At 34.2% G+C, this 14,153-nt stretch overlaps 2 protein-coding genes across 2 annotated transcripts; both read left to right on the top strand.

The window, feature by feature from the left end:
• The first annotated feature begins 102 nt into the window (after positions 1-102).
• On the top strand, positions 103-5,759 carry LOC107937870 (disease resistance-like protein DSC1). The gene is made up of 6 exons (XM_041104984.1): positions 103-880; positions 1,160-2,261; positions 2,577-2,617; positions 3,441-3,682; positions 3,825-4,718; positions 4,802-5,759. The coding sequence occupies exons 5-6, from the start codon at positions 3,843-3,845 to the stop codon at positions 5,531-5,533; spliced, it is 1,608 nt and encodes a 535-aa protein (XP_040960918.1). The 5' UTR covers positions 103-880; positions 1,160-2,261; positions 2,577-2,617; positions 3,441-3,682; positions 3,825-3,842; the 3' UTR covers positions 5,534-5,759.
• Positions 395-3,534, top strand: LOC121203300 (TMV resistance protein N). The gene is made up of 5 exons (XM_041104434.1): positions 395-651; positions 1,160-1,395; positions 1,486-2,261; positions 2,577-2,617; positions 3,441-3,534. Exons 1-5 carry the CDS (start codon positions 395-397, stop codon positions 3,532-3,534), a joined length of 1,404 nt encoding a protein of 467 aa, XP_040960368.1.
• Positions 5,760-14,153: the final 8,394 nt, after the last annotated feature.

Below are 14,153 nucleotides of genomic sequence, written 5' to 3'. Positions count from 1 at the left end.
CTACGCCTACGCGCATTGCCTGTTTACCCTATTGGGCCTCTTCTTCACTATCAGATGTGACACTAATAGTGAAAAAAACTCTTAAAACTCTATCGTTATTAGTTGTAATTAAAGTAGGCAGCAATTGTCAACTCTCACCTTCTTGCAGTCTTCCCGAAAAGAACATCTAACGCTCATCGATGGCCCCAGAATTTATTGTTACCGACTCCCTTTCATAGGTATTATCATACAGAAAGATTCATTTGGAAAAGTCCTTTGTTGTTCCCTGTAAATTTCATCTATTTTTCTCCTTCCTCATGCTCATTATTTCTACTTTGTTTCTAAGGTATTGAGCGATCTATTTTCTGATTTTGAACACTACATCCACATATTTTTTTTCTTCTCATACATCGTCATGTCGTCATTACTTTCGACTTCCTCATCAATTTCCAGAAAGAAATACGATGTTTTCTTGAGTTTTAGAGGTGAAGATACCCGCAAGAACTTTACGGATCATCTCTACGATGCTCTAAAAAGAAGTGGGATCATCACTTTCAGGGATGATCCAAAGCTGGAGGCCGACGAAGAGATCGCACCGGAACTCTTGAAAGCAATCCAGCAGTCATGGTGCTCGGTAATCATTTTCTCGGAAAACTATGCCTTTTCAGGATGGTGCTTGGAGGAGCTTGCTGAGATTGTTCAACAAAAAAATGTTAACGGACATAAAGTATCCAATTTTCTACGATATGAATCCATCCGATTTAAGAAAAAAAAAAGAAAAAGTTGAAGAAGCCTTCGCCAAACACCAAGAGAGGTACAAGGAAGATAAAGACAAGATCCAAAAGTGGCGAAATGCTTTGACTAAAGTAGCTAACATCAAAGGATGGCATTTACATAATAGGTATTTCTTCCTTTTCTTCTCTATTTCCTAATTTTAATGACTAAAAAATTGTTTTTCTTTTTTTTTGGATTGCATGTTATTTTTTTATAATTTTGTGTTTAATTGAGAATTCCCATATTTCAACTGACGAGCAAGTTGTGTATTTTGATGCTATAACAGATCTTACTATCTTATTCTTGCTTTTTGTTTGCTTCCAACTATATTATATTTCATGATTCACTGAACTAAAAACGAAAAAGTGCATTTGAAAGATAGCAGCGATTTTTTATTTCATTGTAGGCATGAATCAGAGTTTATCGGAGACATTGTTAAGAAGAAATCAGCAAAATTATGTCAGACATATCCAATTGTTCAAGATGAGTTGGTTGGAGTTAGCTTAAGTTTGGAGGAGTTGTATTCGAAAATAAACATTGGGGAAGACGATGTACGCATTATAGGAATTTGCGGAATGGGTGGCATCGGTAAAACAACTCTTGCAAGGGTTGTTTACACTCAAATGTCACCTCATTTTGAAGGTAAAAGTTTTGTTGCTGATATTGGAGAAGTTTCAAACAAATGTGGACTTGTTTCTTTATAGAAACAACTTCTTTCTCAAATTTTGCCAGATAAATGCTTCAATTTTTTCAATGTTCATGAAGGGAATGCCATAATTAGCCACAGGTTGTCTAGCAAAAAAGTTCTTGTTGTTCTTGATGATGTTGATAACGTACAACACTTGAAATGCTTGGTTGGAAAGCGTGATTGGTTCAGTTTAGGGAGTAGGATCATTGTAACAACAGGAGATGAACATTTGCTCCGATCTTATCGAATTGATGATGTGTATAAGCCTACAACATTGAATCCCAACGATGCACTTAGGCTTTTCAATTTGAAAGCTTTTGATAGTGATACAGTGCCGAACTATGATTTCATTGAGCTTTCTAAACATATTGTACATTATGCTGATGGGCTGCCCTTAGCTCTTGAAGTTTTGGGTTCATTTTTGTGCGGTAGAGATATAATTCAATGGAGAAGTGCAATCGAAAGACTTAAACAAGATTCTAACAAAAAAATTTTTAACACACTAAGAATTAGCTTTGATGGATTGGAAGAAAGGGAGAAGAATATATTTTTAGATATAGCATGCTTTTTCAATGGGGAGAAGAAAGATTTGGTAATGAAAGTATTGGATGGTTGTGATTTTTTTCCAAATATTGGAATTGATGTTCTCATTAAGAAATCTCTCATAAAAGTTGATGATGGCAACCAATATTTGAGGATGCATGCCTTGTTGCAAGAAATGGGAAGAAAAATTGTTGAAGAAAAGTGTGTTGATGAACCTAGAAAGCGTTGTAGATTGTGGAAGGAAAGGGATGTCCATCATGTTCTAACAAAAACCACGGTAAGTCATTCAACAAAAATTACATACAATTTTTTTTATTATCAATATATGATGTAAATCCAAAGCTTAGTCTAATTGGTTTACGTACCGATTTGTTAATTATAATTATTAATAAGGATTCATAACATAAGTGTTTAAGTTTATTGAACTACTCTCATTAAAAAATGTTTTACTTAGTTCAAAATATTTTATTTACTATATTTTGACCAAAAGATTGTGGTAATATTGAACATGTATGTAAATTTTCAAAAGTTTTATCGTACAATTTAAAGCATTTATTTTGCCTTCTTATTGTCTATTCTTGATTACTTTTAGGCTACCGATGTTATTGAAGGCATGATCATCAACAATAAAAGGTAAGAAAACATACATTTAAATTTATCAATATGTACTATTAATATTGTCATTATTTTTTTTAAAATCCAATAATAAACAATGAAAAAACAACATTTTTGCTTTGCTTGGTATAGTGAATAAAAAATTGAAAGGATGAAAATTTGAAGGAAAAGAAAATATATTTTTCTTTCAATAGGTGTGCTTGGTAGGAAAGATGGAAAATTGAATGGAAAATATATTTCCCTTCTCACTATTGCTTTATATAGTGGAAAGTGGAAGGAAAGAAAAAATAGAACATTTGAAAAAAAGAGAGCATAATTTTAATTATTTCAATTTGAAATGATTGATTTTTATGCATTAGGATGCAAAATGCAGACTTAAAATTTATGTTCTTTTCACTTTTCCACCTAATGAAACACGCCCTTAATACTTAATTTTTCAATGTTATATTTATAAAATTTATATAGAAACACATTACTCTTTCAAAAGAAATTGTAAAGAGATGTATGTTATTGTCTTTGCTAATATTAATGAACTAGGCTATAACATGCCATCATTTGATTCACTGGTAATGCATAGAATTACACATCAGTGCACCAAACGTAAATCAAAATATTAGTTCTAGTTTTTTAGGCTTAGGTAATTCAAAGTCAAATGTAAGTGTTAGATAGACTATTGTCTAATATGTTCAATCATATATCTCAATACCATATTCAGATATGCATTAGATATAAGTGTAGGATGTGGGTACTTAAAAAAACAATATCGATGCAACATAGCTTTTAGTTATCAAATGTTTCTGTATATTTTGAAACTCATATTTGTTTTGCTCATGGTTATTAGGGAATCGAGCAAGGTGCTCAATTTGAGTGACGATACCTTCTCAAAAATGAAAAAAGTTGAGATTGCTCAAAGTTCTTTGCCTATCAAATTGTGATGGTCTCAAATATCTCTCTAATGAAATACGGCTTTTAGATTGGGCAAGATATCCTTTAAGATATTTACCTTCAAGCTTTCGACCGGACAATCTTGTCACACTTCTTTTACCATATAGTCACATTGAACAACTATGGAAGGGAAATAGAGTAAGAATTAACTTATCTTATCCTTGTGTTTTAGCTTATTTTAATATAAATGATTAAACTTTGATTAAGGTAAAAAAAGAAAAAGAAAAACAAAATTGAGCATTATTATGTTTTCTCTCTAATTTATTATTGTCTTCAACAGCCCTTGTATAAGTTGAAAATGATCAACCTCAAAGGGTCTCAATACCTGATCAAGACACCAGACTTCACAACACCAAAACTTGAAGTTTTGATTATGGAAGGTTGTACCAGATTAGTAGATGTCCATCCATCAATCAGAGTGCTTAAGATGCTTAAACTTTTAAATTTAAGAGACTGCACAAGTCTTAGGAGTCTTCCAACCAGAATTGGAATGGAATCTCTTGAAACATTAATTCTTTCAGGTTGCTCAAGTCTTGTAAGGTTTCCGGAGATTGATGGGAAAATGGAACATCTAAAAACTCTAGATCTTTCTAGTTGTTATAAAATTAAATATTTGCCAGTGAATTTGCAGCAAGTAGAGTTTTTGGAAGAGCTTGACTTGAGTGAAACAGCGATAACAGAACCACCATCCTTGATTTTTCAATTGGAAAATCTTAAAATTCTGTCTTTCAATGGGTGCAAAGGACCATCATCTAAGTTACGACCAAATATGCCTCTGATGTTGCCTTCGTTGTCAAGTTTGAGTTCATTAAGAGAGTTGAAGCTAAGGGACTGCAATCTTCGTGAAGGAGATATTCCTAGTGATATTTTTTGCCTATCCTCCTTGACACATCTTGATCTTAGTGGTAACAATTTCCACAGCATACCTGCGTCTATTACTCGACTTCCCAAGCTTAAACTTCTTATGTTATCAAGTTGCAAAGAGCTTAAATCGTTGCCTGAGCTTCTAACAAGTATAGCAAGAGTGTGCATAGATGGTTGTGCTTCACTTGAAGGCGTTGCAAGTCCATCAAAAGTTTGCAATTTATTGGATTTAGCTTCCATTAAAGCCATTAACTGCTACAGATTGGCGGAGAACATCAATGCGTTAACATTGTTGAAAAAACATCTCAAGGTTAATTAATCTCTCTTTCTTTCCCTCTCATACTTGGGAATTTATGGTTTTATTTACCAAGTGATTGAAGTTCCATTTTGCAGGCATTTGCAAATTCAAGACAAATGTTTGATGTTATTATACCTGGAAGTGAAATCCCAGAATGGTTTAGCCAACAGAGAGGTGGCTCTACAATTAGGATACCTCTACCATTCAATATTCAGAATGATAGTCAATGGATTGGAGTAGCTTCCTGTTGCATTTTTGTCAATGATGATGCTTCCCGGGATAAGTTTATCAACTGCAGAGCTGTTATCCATTGTAGAAATTCTGGACAAGCCGGTCGAAATGGATCTGTCTTTCGAGATACAGATCTTCGACGTGTCGATGCAAGTAGTTGGTTGTTTGGGAAACGTTTTAACCAGCCCATAGCGAAGGATCACCTATTTCTTCGATATTGGTCGCGGGATAAATTATATCCATTTTCCTTAGAGGATAAATGTGGTGAATGTGAAATTAATAATTTATGGACAATAGATTGCTTAGATCAGGAATGCGATGAGCTTGAATTGTCTTTCACAGACCCGGATGTTCCCTGTGTTAAGGTGAAGAAGTGTGGTGTTAGAATGGTGAATGAGAAAGATTTGGAAGACATAAAAGAGCTGCATAGCCATACCACTCAATGTTCTCCAAATCTTGAAGATGTCCATCAACACTCTGCTGATAACGATGGATCAATAGATTCAATAGGTAGCACTTCCCTTGTAAAACAAAAACCAAAATGGATGCAAAATTTTTTCAATTTTATAATGAGCCGATCGAGGAAGAAGCTGTAACTGTGGTAAACTACTTCACTAGCCTTGCCCTATAAATTCTGTTTTTAGACCTTTTTACCGACCTTATTTACATTTAAAGTATTCATTTTGAACATCTTTACTCAACATATATTTTGATACGAGTATGAAATATGATTCTTCAAATTATGTAATCAACTCTAAATTTTGAGTATAGACATGTTGAACACCAACTTTTATTGAATGACATGTTCTGGTTGAAAGACAACATAGTGTTTTTATGCATTTAAAAATTTATTCATCTAATTAATTAATTTTTACATGATTGAAACTTGTACTGTTTAATGAAATTTATTATTTATTTATTTATTAAATTTTATGTTATATGTATAAACTTACATCTGTATTTCACTGCATGAAGAAGCAGGTAATAGGGTGAAATATAATCATCTTTTATCTTTGTCATCAGACTACTTTCGCTAAATAAAACGCCATGGGAACCTGTACTCTGTTTTGGTGTTGCTTAAATAGTATTTAAATAGCTTCATTTTGTAGTTTATATAGGTCCTTAATAGTTAATACTACTTAAATGGCTTCAATTCATGCTAACAGAAGATCCCATATTGACAAAACCATATCACAAATCATTTGGCTCTGCAATAATCCAAGGGATGACTTCTCTGGAACACCAGTCCTTGAGCAAACTATTTTGAGACCACGGTGTGATTAAAGCTTACTTGAGGGAACATCGGTATGGAAATTGGCTATGTATGGATTCAGTGATTAATGTAATAAGGCGAATGTGGGAGGTGAACAGCAAAGGGAAATTTACTCTAAAGAAATTTGTGTTTTCTCTTGATTCTGAGGGTTCATTGGTGCATCAAAGGTGCAATGCTTCCTATTGCTCTCATTCCAGAATGGTATGCCTTCAAAATATTTTTTAAGGGATCGAGGTATTCTAACAATTAATGATTCCATCAATTGTTGTTGGTGCAATGAAGTTGAAGGGAACTGTGATCATATTTTTCTTTCTTACTTCCTTTCTTGGAAAGCTTGGGGAGTGTTGTTTCAATGGTGGGGTGTTATGTGTGCGATTCCTTGAAATGTTGTGTATGAATGTTGCTGCATGTTTGGAATGTTAAGAGGAAATGGCTTGTTTCTTATGGCGCTATGTTATGGTCATTGTGGGTAGCTAGGAATGAATGAGTTTGCTAACAACTTTAAATGCAATCTCTTTTTCGGATTAGAGCCATTGTTGGTGTTACACAGGGAAGTACTTCATCCTGTTTTCTCTAACAGGTGTTAGCAAGATTGATCTACTAACAATCCTTTGGGATGGCAACTACTATGATTCGTGTACTAGCAATGTGAAAAGTTATTATGGATAATATTATAGCTGACTCGTGACTGTGTCGTATCAACTACAAAATTTTCGTTTATACATCTCATGTTGATTCTGCCAATTAAATAGAATCAAATATAATCAAAAGTGAAATCGGATCATGATCCAACAAAAAATTTAAAAATTGAAAACGGAGATAAAATAGGATGAAAAAGATAGAAAATCAATAAAAAAAGGTGGATAGAAAAACTTATTAGACACCGGGATCGATGGTATCTAATAAATTCTAGCTATTATTGGATTTGAACCAATGACTCCCGTCGTATGAAGGCAATACTCTAATTAATTATAATTAAAAAAGTTTATTTAATTATCAAAAATATTTAATTAATGCTGCTACATAGAACTAAAACTCAACTTTCAACACAATTTGCTGATTTAATCTCATATCACTGATTATATAAATCTATTTAAAACAGCAAATAAATCAAAGTAAATATCTTCTAAAAATCAAGTATTTGATATGAATTCAATCACCACGCTAATCAATACGTTATCATACTCTACTGATTTTTCAATCAACACTTCTTTTTCGCTTTAGTAGATGGAAAAAAGAAGAAGAAGAAGAAGAATATATTCACTATTTTATTTTCTTATCTTATTTTTTCTTTCATCCTATTTTATTCGAATGCGCTTAATGTCACTTATGATTCAAGATCCATCATAATTTATGGAAATCATAGAATTGTTTTTTCGGGTTCGGTTCATTATCCGAGAAGTACTGCTCAGGTAATAATTTACAATTGAGTTATCCGGGATATTTTTTATAATTTGAATCTGAACGATTGATTGATTTTTTTTAAATTTTTATTAGATGTGGCCGGATCTTATAAGAAAAGCCAAAGAAGGTGGATTGGATGCGGTTGAAGCATATGTATTTTGAAATGCACATGAACCAGCTCGTCGTCAATATGATTTTAGAGGAAATCTTGATCTTATTTGATTTCTTAAAACGATTCAAGACCAAGGTTTATATGCAATTCTTTGAATTGGATCTTATACTTGTGCCGAGTGGAATTATGGGTAAATTAATTTATTTTAAAATTTTAACTAATTATGTTATTTCATAAATTATTTAACTATTTTTCAGTATTAATAGTTTTATTATTATTATTTATTAGAGGCTTTCCTGTATGGATGCATAACATGCTTGGAGTTTCTCTCCATACTAAAAATGATGTTTTTATGGTAATTCTTTTAATTTTCAGTAAAATTTTTTTTAAAAAAAATCAATTCTATTTTTGTTTATTTTTATATATAAATAATGTCTTTTATTTTCCTTTATTTTTAGAATGAAATGAAAAACTTCACAACTTTGATAGTTGATATGGTCAAAAAAGAGAAACTATTTGCATCCCAAGGAAACATCATTCTTGCTCAGGTATATATGATAAAATTTTATGTTTTATTAATTTTATTTTTATTATATATTTAAATAATATCAAAATAAAATGTATATATATAGGTTGAGAATGAATATAAGAATGTTATGGATCCATATGGAGATGATGGGAAATCATATATTAACTGATGTACCCAAGAAGGAAGGACAAATTCTATGCCTCTGATGTTGCCTTCGTTGTCAAGTTTAAGTTCATTAAGAGAGTTGAAGCTAAGGGACTGCAATCTTCGTGAAGGAGATATTCCTAGTTATATATCTTGCCTATCTTCCTTGATAGATCTTGATCTTATTGGTAACAATTTCATCAGCATACCTGCATCTCTTACTCTACTCTCGAAGCTTTGGTTTCTTGATTTGTCAAATTGCAACATGTGCGCTCTTGGTGAAGCGGATATTCGTGGTCTATCCTCTTTGAGTTATCTTAAACTTAGGGGTAGAAGTATTGACAAAGTTAGTATAAAAATATGAATAGAAGTATTGACAAAGTTAGTATAAAAATATATTAAAGAACCGGTAATTAAGTCGAGAAAATCAATAATTAAAGTTTAGGCCGTAAATTTTAAAAGTTTAATCGCTATTAAATTTTAATTTAGAAAATAATTGAGGACTTAATTAATAATTAATCTAAGGACCTTAAAATAAATTGATCATTATTAAAATATGATAGTGCAATGGTAAGATTACATCCACTTATCTTAATTGACTTGATTAATTAAAACTAACTTATTAAAATTATATTATTAATGATGATTAATTAATCTAATAAAGATTTTAAAAGTGAGTGGAGAGAAAGATGAAGTTATCTTTCTTTTTGTGTTTGGTCGTCCCAAGCAAAGAAGAAGAAGGAAAAACTTCTTTCTTTTCTTTTCTATTTTAATCCAAAATTAATCAAGGTAATTAAGTTCTTTCCTTAAGATTTTTATGAATTTTGAAACATTAGAGTTTGGTTTAGCTACCCATGTATCGATTTCTTTAATTGTTAGATGTCTACCAAGTTACCATTGATGTATAATTGATAAAATTAAGCTTGAAATTGAAGAGATTGTTAGTTAGTAAACTTAAATCATGTTAAGGTTTAAGTTAGAAATCAAGTTAAGCTTTAAATATAATTTTGTGACCTTAGGGATGAATTTAATAAATTATGCTATAGATTAAAAGTATAATGTATCTAATGAAAGGATATGAAATTAGATTTTCATCTGTTATTAAATATTGGAAAATGAGTATTTCAGATATAAGGACTAAAATGAATAAAATGCAAAATATGTTTGATTATTTGTTTTTAATGTGATTGGATGAAAAACTAATATTGTTTCTATACTTATATTATTGTACATAGCTAAAGATGATGTTAGATTGTCTCGAAAAAAAGGAAATGCGAGAGCTGTAGACGAGAAACGAATATGGTTTGTACTTTTATGCATGGTTTGAATTCAATTTATATGTATGTCTTTGTTACAAACTAGCTTTGCAACATTGTAACGCTCCAAAATTTGAATTTTAATAGCTAAGCTGTGTCAATGAAAATGTGTTTGCTTCTGTGGTTGTGTGCTTTGTTTGCTCACTAAAGGTTTGAGGTTTGAGTTACATAAATTTCAGAATTTTGTTAAATTTCTTACTTGAACCCTTATCTTAGGATTCTTTGTTTAAGTTTAGTTTTTTGCAGCTTGTGTCAAAAATAAACTTGCTGGTTCACTGGTTAAATGTCGGTCTACTCTCTAATTCTACGTTCAAGTTATAGCGTTTGCAACAATGATTTTATTTTTGGATATTCAGTAAAAATTGATTTGAAATTTAAATGTCCTTCCCTCTTGGATTTGACGTTCTTCTTCATTTTTTTCTTTCCCAAATTGTTCTTTTTCTTTCTTTCTTTTCTGTTCATATTTCCTTAATTCTTTTCTTTTATTGTCTGTTCTTTCGTATAAATTGCTTCGTTAGATCGCGTTTTTGCTTGTTCTGGTGTGTTTCAAGGTAAGTTAAGTCGATATTTTCATAAAGTCTGTCATTGTGAATTTGGGGTTTTCATAAGTCTTGAGGTCTGATAACTTGTTATGCGTTGTTTCGATACATTAGGGAGGAATTCAAAAGATGCCTAACGCCTATCGTTTACTTAGGAATTGAGTGAGTACTAGGAATCCGTGGTAAGTAATCTTTCACTTGTTTCGTGTAGTGAGTCGAAAGTTTCGACGAAGTTTGATTGTTGGTGTTTGCGTATTTTGCGGAAGGTTTATTGAATTGAGTGTTTTGAACTTGTTTTAGGCTTGGATTTTATAATTGGGTGCTTCTTCAGCATCGGGTAACAGGTGGGTGCCAAAACCCCTCTTTTTCTGTGTTTTTTTCTTCGCCAGAATCGGGAGTGTCAACTACACACGGGCGCGTGTGCTGGCCGTGTGAGTCACACGGCTATGTGGGAGGCTGTGTGGCGGGCCGTGTAACTCCTTGACTTTGAATTTGTAGACACACGGGCGTGGGAGAGGCTGTGTCTGGGTAATGAGAGGTAGGGGTCACACGGGTGAGACACACGGACGTGTGCCCAGGCCGTGTAACTCACTAAATTCATATTAGAGTCACACAAGTGAGACACACAGGTATGTGTGTCCAGGCCGTGTGACTCACTGAGTTTATGTTTGATAACTTCATTCAATAATTGCATACAAATAATTTAATAGCACTATTATATATATTCGATATAAAATCAACTCTCACCTTCTTGGAAAGAACATCATCCCTCATCTATTTGTAGATCTGCTTTTCTCTTTCTTGTCCTCATCAACCCATTGTTCCCAGTTTCTTTCTGTGGTATTGAGCAAACTATTTTCTGATTTTGAACACTAAATTGAGATATCTTTTTCTTCTCATATATCCTCATGTTGTCGTTACCTTCAACTCCATTGTCCATTTCTAAAAAGAAATATGATGTTTTCTTGAGTTTTAGAGGTGAAGATACTCGCAACAACTTCACAGATCATCTCTACAATGCTCTAAAGAGGCGTGGGATTGTCACTTTTAGAGATGATCCCAAGTTGGAGGCCGGGGAAGAGATCGCACCTGAACTCTTTAAAACAATTCAACAATCATGGTGCTCGATCATCGTTTTTTCAAAAACCTATGCCTTTTCAAGTTGGTGCTTGGAGGAGCTTGCTGAGATTGTTAAACAAAAAAAGGATAAGGAACATAAAATATTCTACTAAGTGGATCCATCCGATTAAAGAAAATAGAAGGGAAAAGCTGAAGAAGCCTTTGCAAAACATGAAGAGAGATATAAGGACGATAGAGAAAAGATCCAAAGGTGGCCAAATGCTTTGAGGGAAGTGGCTAACATCAAGGGATGGCATTTAAATAACAGGTCATTCTTTCTTCTCTATTTTTGTTGGTGCTGTAACTGAAACTAACAGACTCAGCACAGACTTGTCGAGCAAGTATCGAGACTTGCTGAGCAAACAAGAGAATTCGAGCAAAAGAAAAGAAGAAAAGCTAAGAAAATTGAGGAGATAAGTTGATGAACAAACTGAATTTCATTCATCAATTGAATAATGGCACAATGCCAATACATAAACCAAGCACTAAGCTTGTCAAAAATAGTAAACATTCACCTAATGGTTACCTAACACCACTAAGCATTGAAACTTGAAGTAATTAGCTTGTGTATACAAGCAAAGCTGAATTAACAGGTCATATGTCAACAAATTACATCAATCATCTACCTAACATAGTTCTAAATGAACTAGATTACATTTCATTAACTAAAGATTACAAAATGAACAAAAACAACTTGAATCAGCAGCTCCTGTACAGCTTGGTCTTCATGGCCTGCATGCTGTCGAGAGTTTGCTGCATGCTGAACCAACTTCTTCACTCCTCCTTGGTTTGCATGGAGCAAACACCTAGCTTCATTCTTAGACATTCGAACCTTGTGACATTAAGAGTTTTAGTCAAAATTTCTGCAAGTTGATCCTCAGAATTACAGTGGATCAGTTTCACTTCCTGAGCTTGCTCCATTTCTCGAACAACATGCAACTTGATGCTAAAATGCTTTGTTCTTCCATGGAAAACTGGATTTTTAGCAATTGCAACTGCAGATTGGTTGTCACAGAAGATCTCAGTAGCTTCCTTTTGATGCACATTCAAGTCACCCAAGATTTTTCTTAGCCAGATGGCTTGGTTGACAGCACTTGCTACTCCCACATACTCTGCTTCAGCAGTAGATTGAGCCACCAGACTTTGCTTCTTCGAGCTCCAGCAAAACATGGCTGAACCAAGGTTAAAAACATACCCTGAGGTGCTTTTCATGTCATCTATCGAGCTAGCCCAGTCACTATCAGTGTAGCCAACCAGCTTTAGATTTCCTTCTTTGTTGTACTTCAAACCATAGTTTAAAGTGCCTTTGACATATCTCAACACTCTCTTTGCAGCTTGGAAATGCTTCTCATTACAGCAATGCAAGAACCTTGAGAGTAATCCTACAGCATACATGATGTCTGGTCTAGTGGCAGTCAAGTATAGCAAACAACCAACTAGACTCTTGTAGGTTGTTTCACATACCTTCTCAAAATCACCTTGGCTCGATAGTTTTTCTCCAACAGCAACAGGTGTTTTAGTTGCCTTGCTGTTTTCCATGGAGAACTTGGTCAGAATCTTTGTGGCAAAGCTCTTCTGACTTAGAAATATCCCCTTCTGTGTTTGAGTCACCTCCATTCCCAGGAAGTAGGACATTTCCCCTACATCAGACATTTCAAATACTTCCTGCATTTTGGTCTTGAAATCGATTAGCACTGCTCGATCTCCTCTTGTCACCAGCAGGTCATCAACATACAGGGACACAATGAGCAGTGTTTGTGTCCCTTGCTTCTTGACATACAGTGTTGGCTCACTCTTGGTTCGATCGAATCCCAAATCAGTCAAGTAGCCATCGATTCTGCTATACCAGGCCCTTGGAGCCTGTTTTAAGCCATATAGGGCCTTCTTCAATTTGTAGGCCATATGCTCTCTGCCAACTATTTCAAACCCTTGTGGTTGTTCAACATAGATGTCTTCATCTAAGAAACCATTCAGAAAGGCTGATTTCATATCAAGTTGATGGATTTTCCATTCGAGCTGTGCTGCTAAGGCAATCAGCAGTCTGATGGTGTCGAGCCTGGCCACTGGTGCAAAGGTCTCCAGGTAGTCCAAGCCATACCTCTGACTGAACCCCTTGACAACTAGCCTTGCTTTCAGTTTGTTCAAGGTTCCATCAGCATTTTGCTTGGCTTTGTACACCTATTTCACCCCAATGACCTTCCTTTTGACTGGCCTTTCAACCAATTCCCAGGTCTGGTTCTTCTCAATCATGTTGATTTCCTCAGCCATTGCCTGCTTCCACCCTTGCTGAGCTTCAGCCTCTTCAAAGTTACTTGGTTCAGCTATGGCTACATGAGACCTTTCATAAATCTTAGTCATTGATCTTGTTCCTCTGACTGGTTCATCATCAATGTCCATTTTAGGAACATTTTGTTCTGGCTCAGCTTGGTCTGCTACAAGTTCTTCAGAAACTTCCTCAGGTTCATGCCTTTCCCAGTTCCAGCATGACCTTTCATCAAATACCACATCCCTACTTACTGACACTTTCTTTGTTGAAGGATCCAAGATCCTATAGCCCTTCTTAACAATGCTATAGCCCACCAGAACACCAGGTCGAGCCCTTTCAGACAATTTGTCCCTTTTAACAGCAGGTACATGTGCATAACAGATGCATCCAAAGACTTTCAGATGAGCCAATGATGCCTTGAAGCCAAATCAGGCCTCGAAGGGAGTCTTCTGATCCAAAGCCTTGGTTGGAAGTCTATTTTGAATGTATGTTGCAGTGTTAACTGCTTCTGCCC

This window comes from Gossypium hirsutum, chromosome D11 (genome assembly GCF_007990345.1).
Source record: "Gossypium hirsutum isolate 1008001.06 chromosome D11, Gossypium_hirsutum_v2.1, whole genome shotgun sequence".
NCBI classification, from domain to species: domain Eukaryota; kingdom Viridiplantae; phylum Streptophyta; class Magnoliopsida; order Malvales; family Malvaceae; genus Gossypium; species Gossypium hirsutum.
The sequence above is the reverse complement of the archived record's forward strand: the minus strand, read 5'-3'. Positions and strand labels throughout refer to the sequence as shown.

What these genes read in the sequence shown, in the direction of transcription:
- LOC121203300 (XM_041104434.1), top strand. Translation starts at nt 395, where the DNA reads ATGTCGTCATTACTTTCGACTTCCTCATCAATTTCCAGAAAGAAATAC. An exon ending in AACTATGCCTTTTCAGGATG is followed by an intron (nt 652 to 1,159) that starts GTGCTTGGAGGA and finishes ATTTCATTGTAG; the next exon opens with GCATGAATCAGAGTTTATCG. An exon ending in ATGTTCTAACAAAAACCACG is followed by an intron (nt 2,262 to 2,576) that starts GTAAGTCATTCA and finishes GATTACTTTTAG; the next exon opens with GCTACCGATGTTATTGAAGG.
- LOC107937870 (XM_041104984.1), top strand. Translation starts at nt 3,843, where the DNA reads ATGATCAACCTCAAAGGGTCTCAATACCTGATCAAGACACCAGACTTC. An exon ending in TGTTGAAAAAACATCTCAAG is followed by an intron (nt 4,719 to 4,801) that starts GTTAATTAATCT and finishes TCCATTTTGCAG; the next exon opens with GCATTTGCAAATTCAAGACA.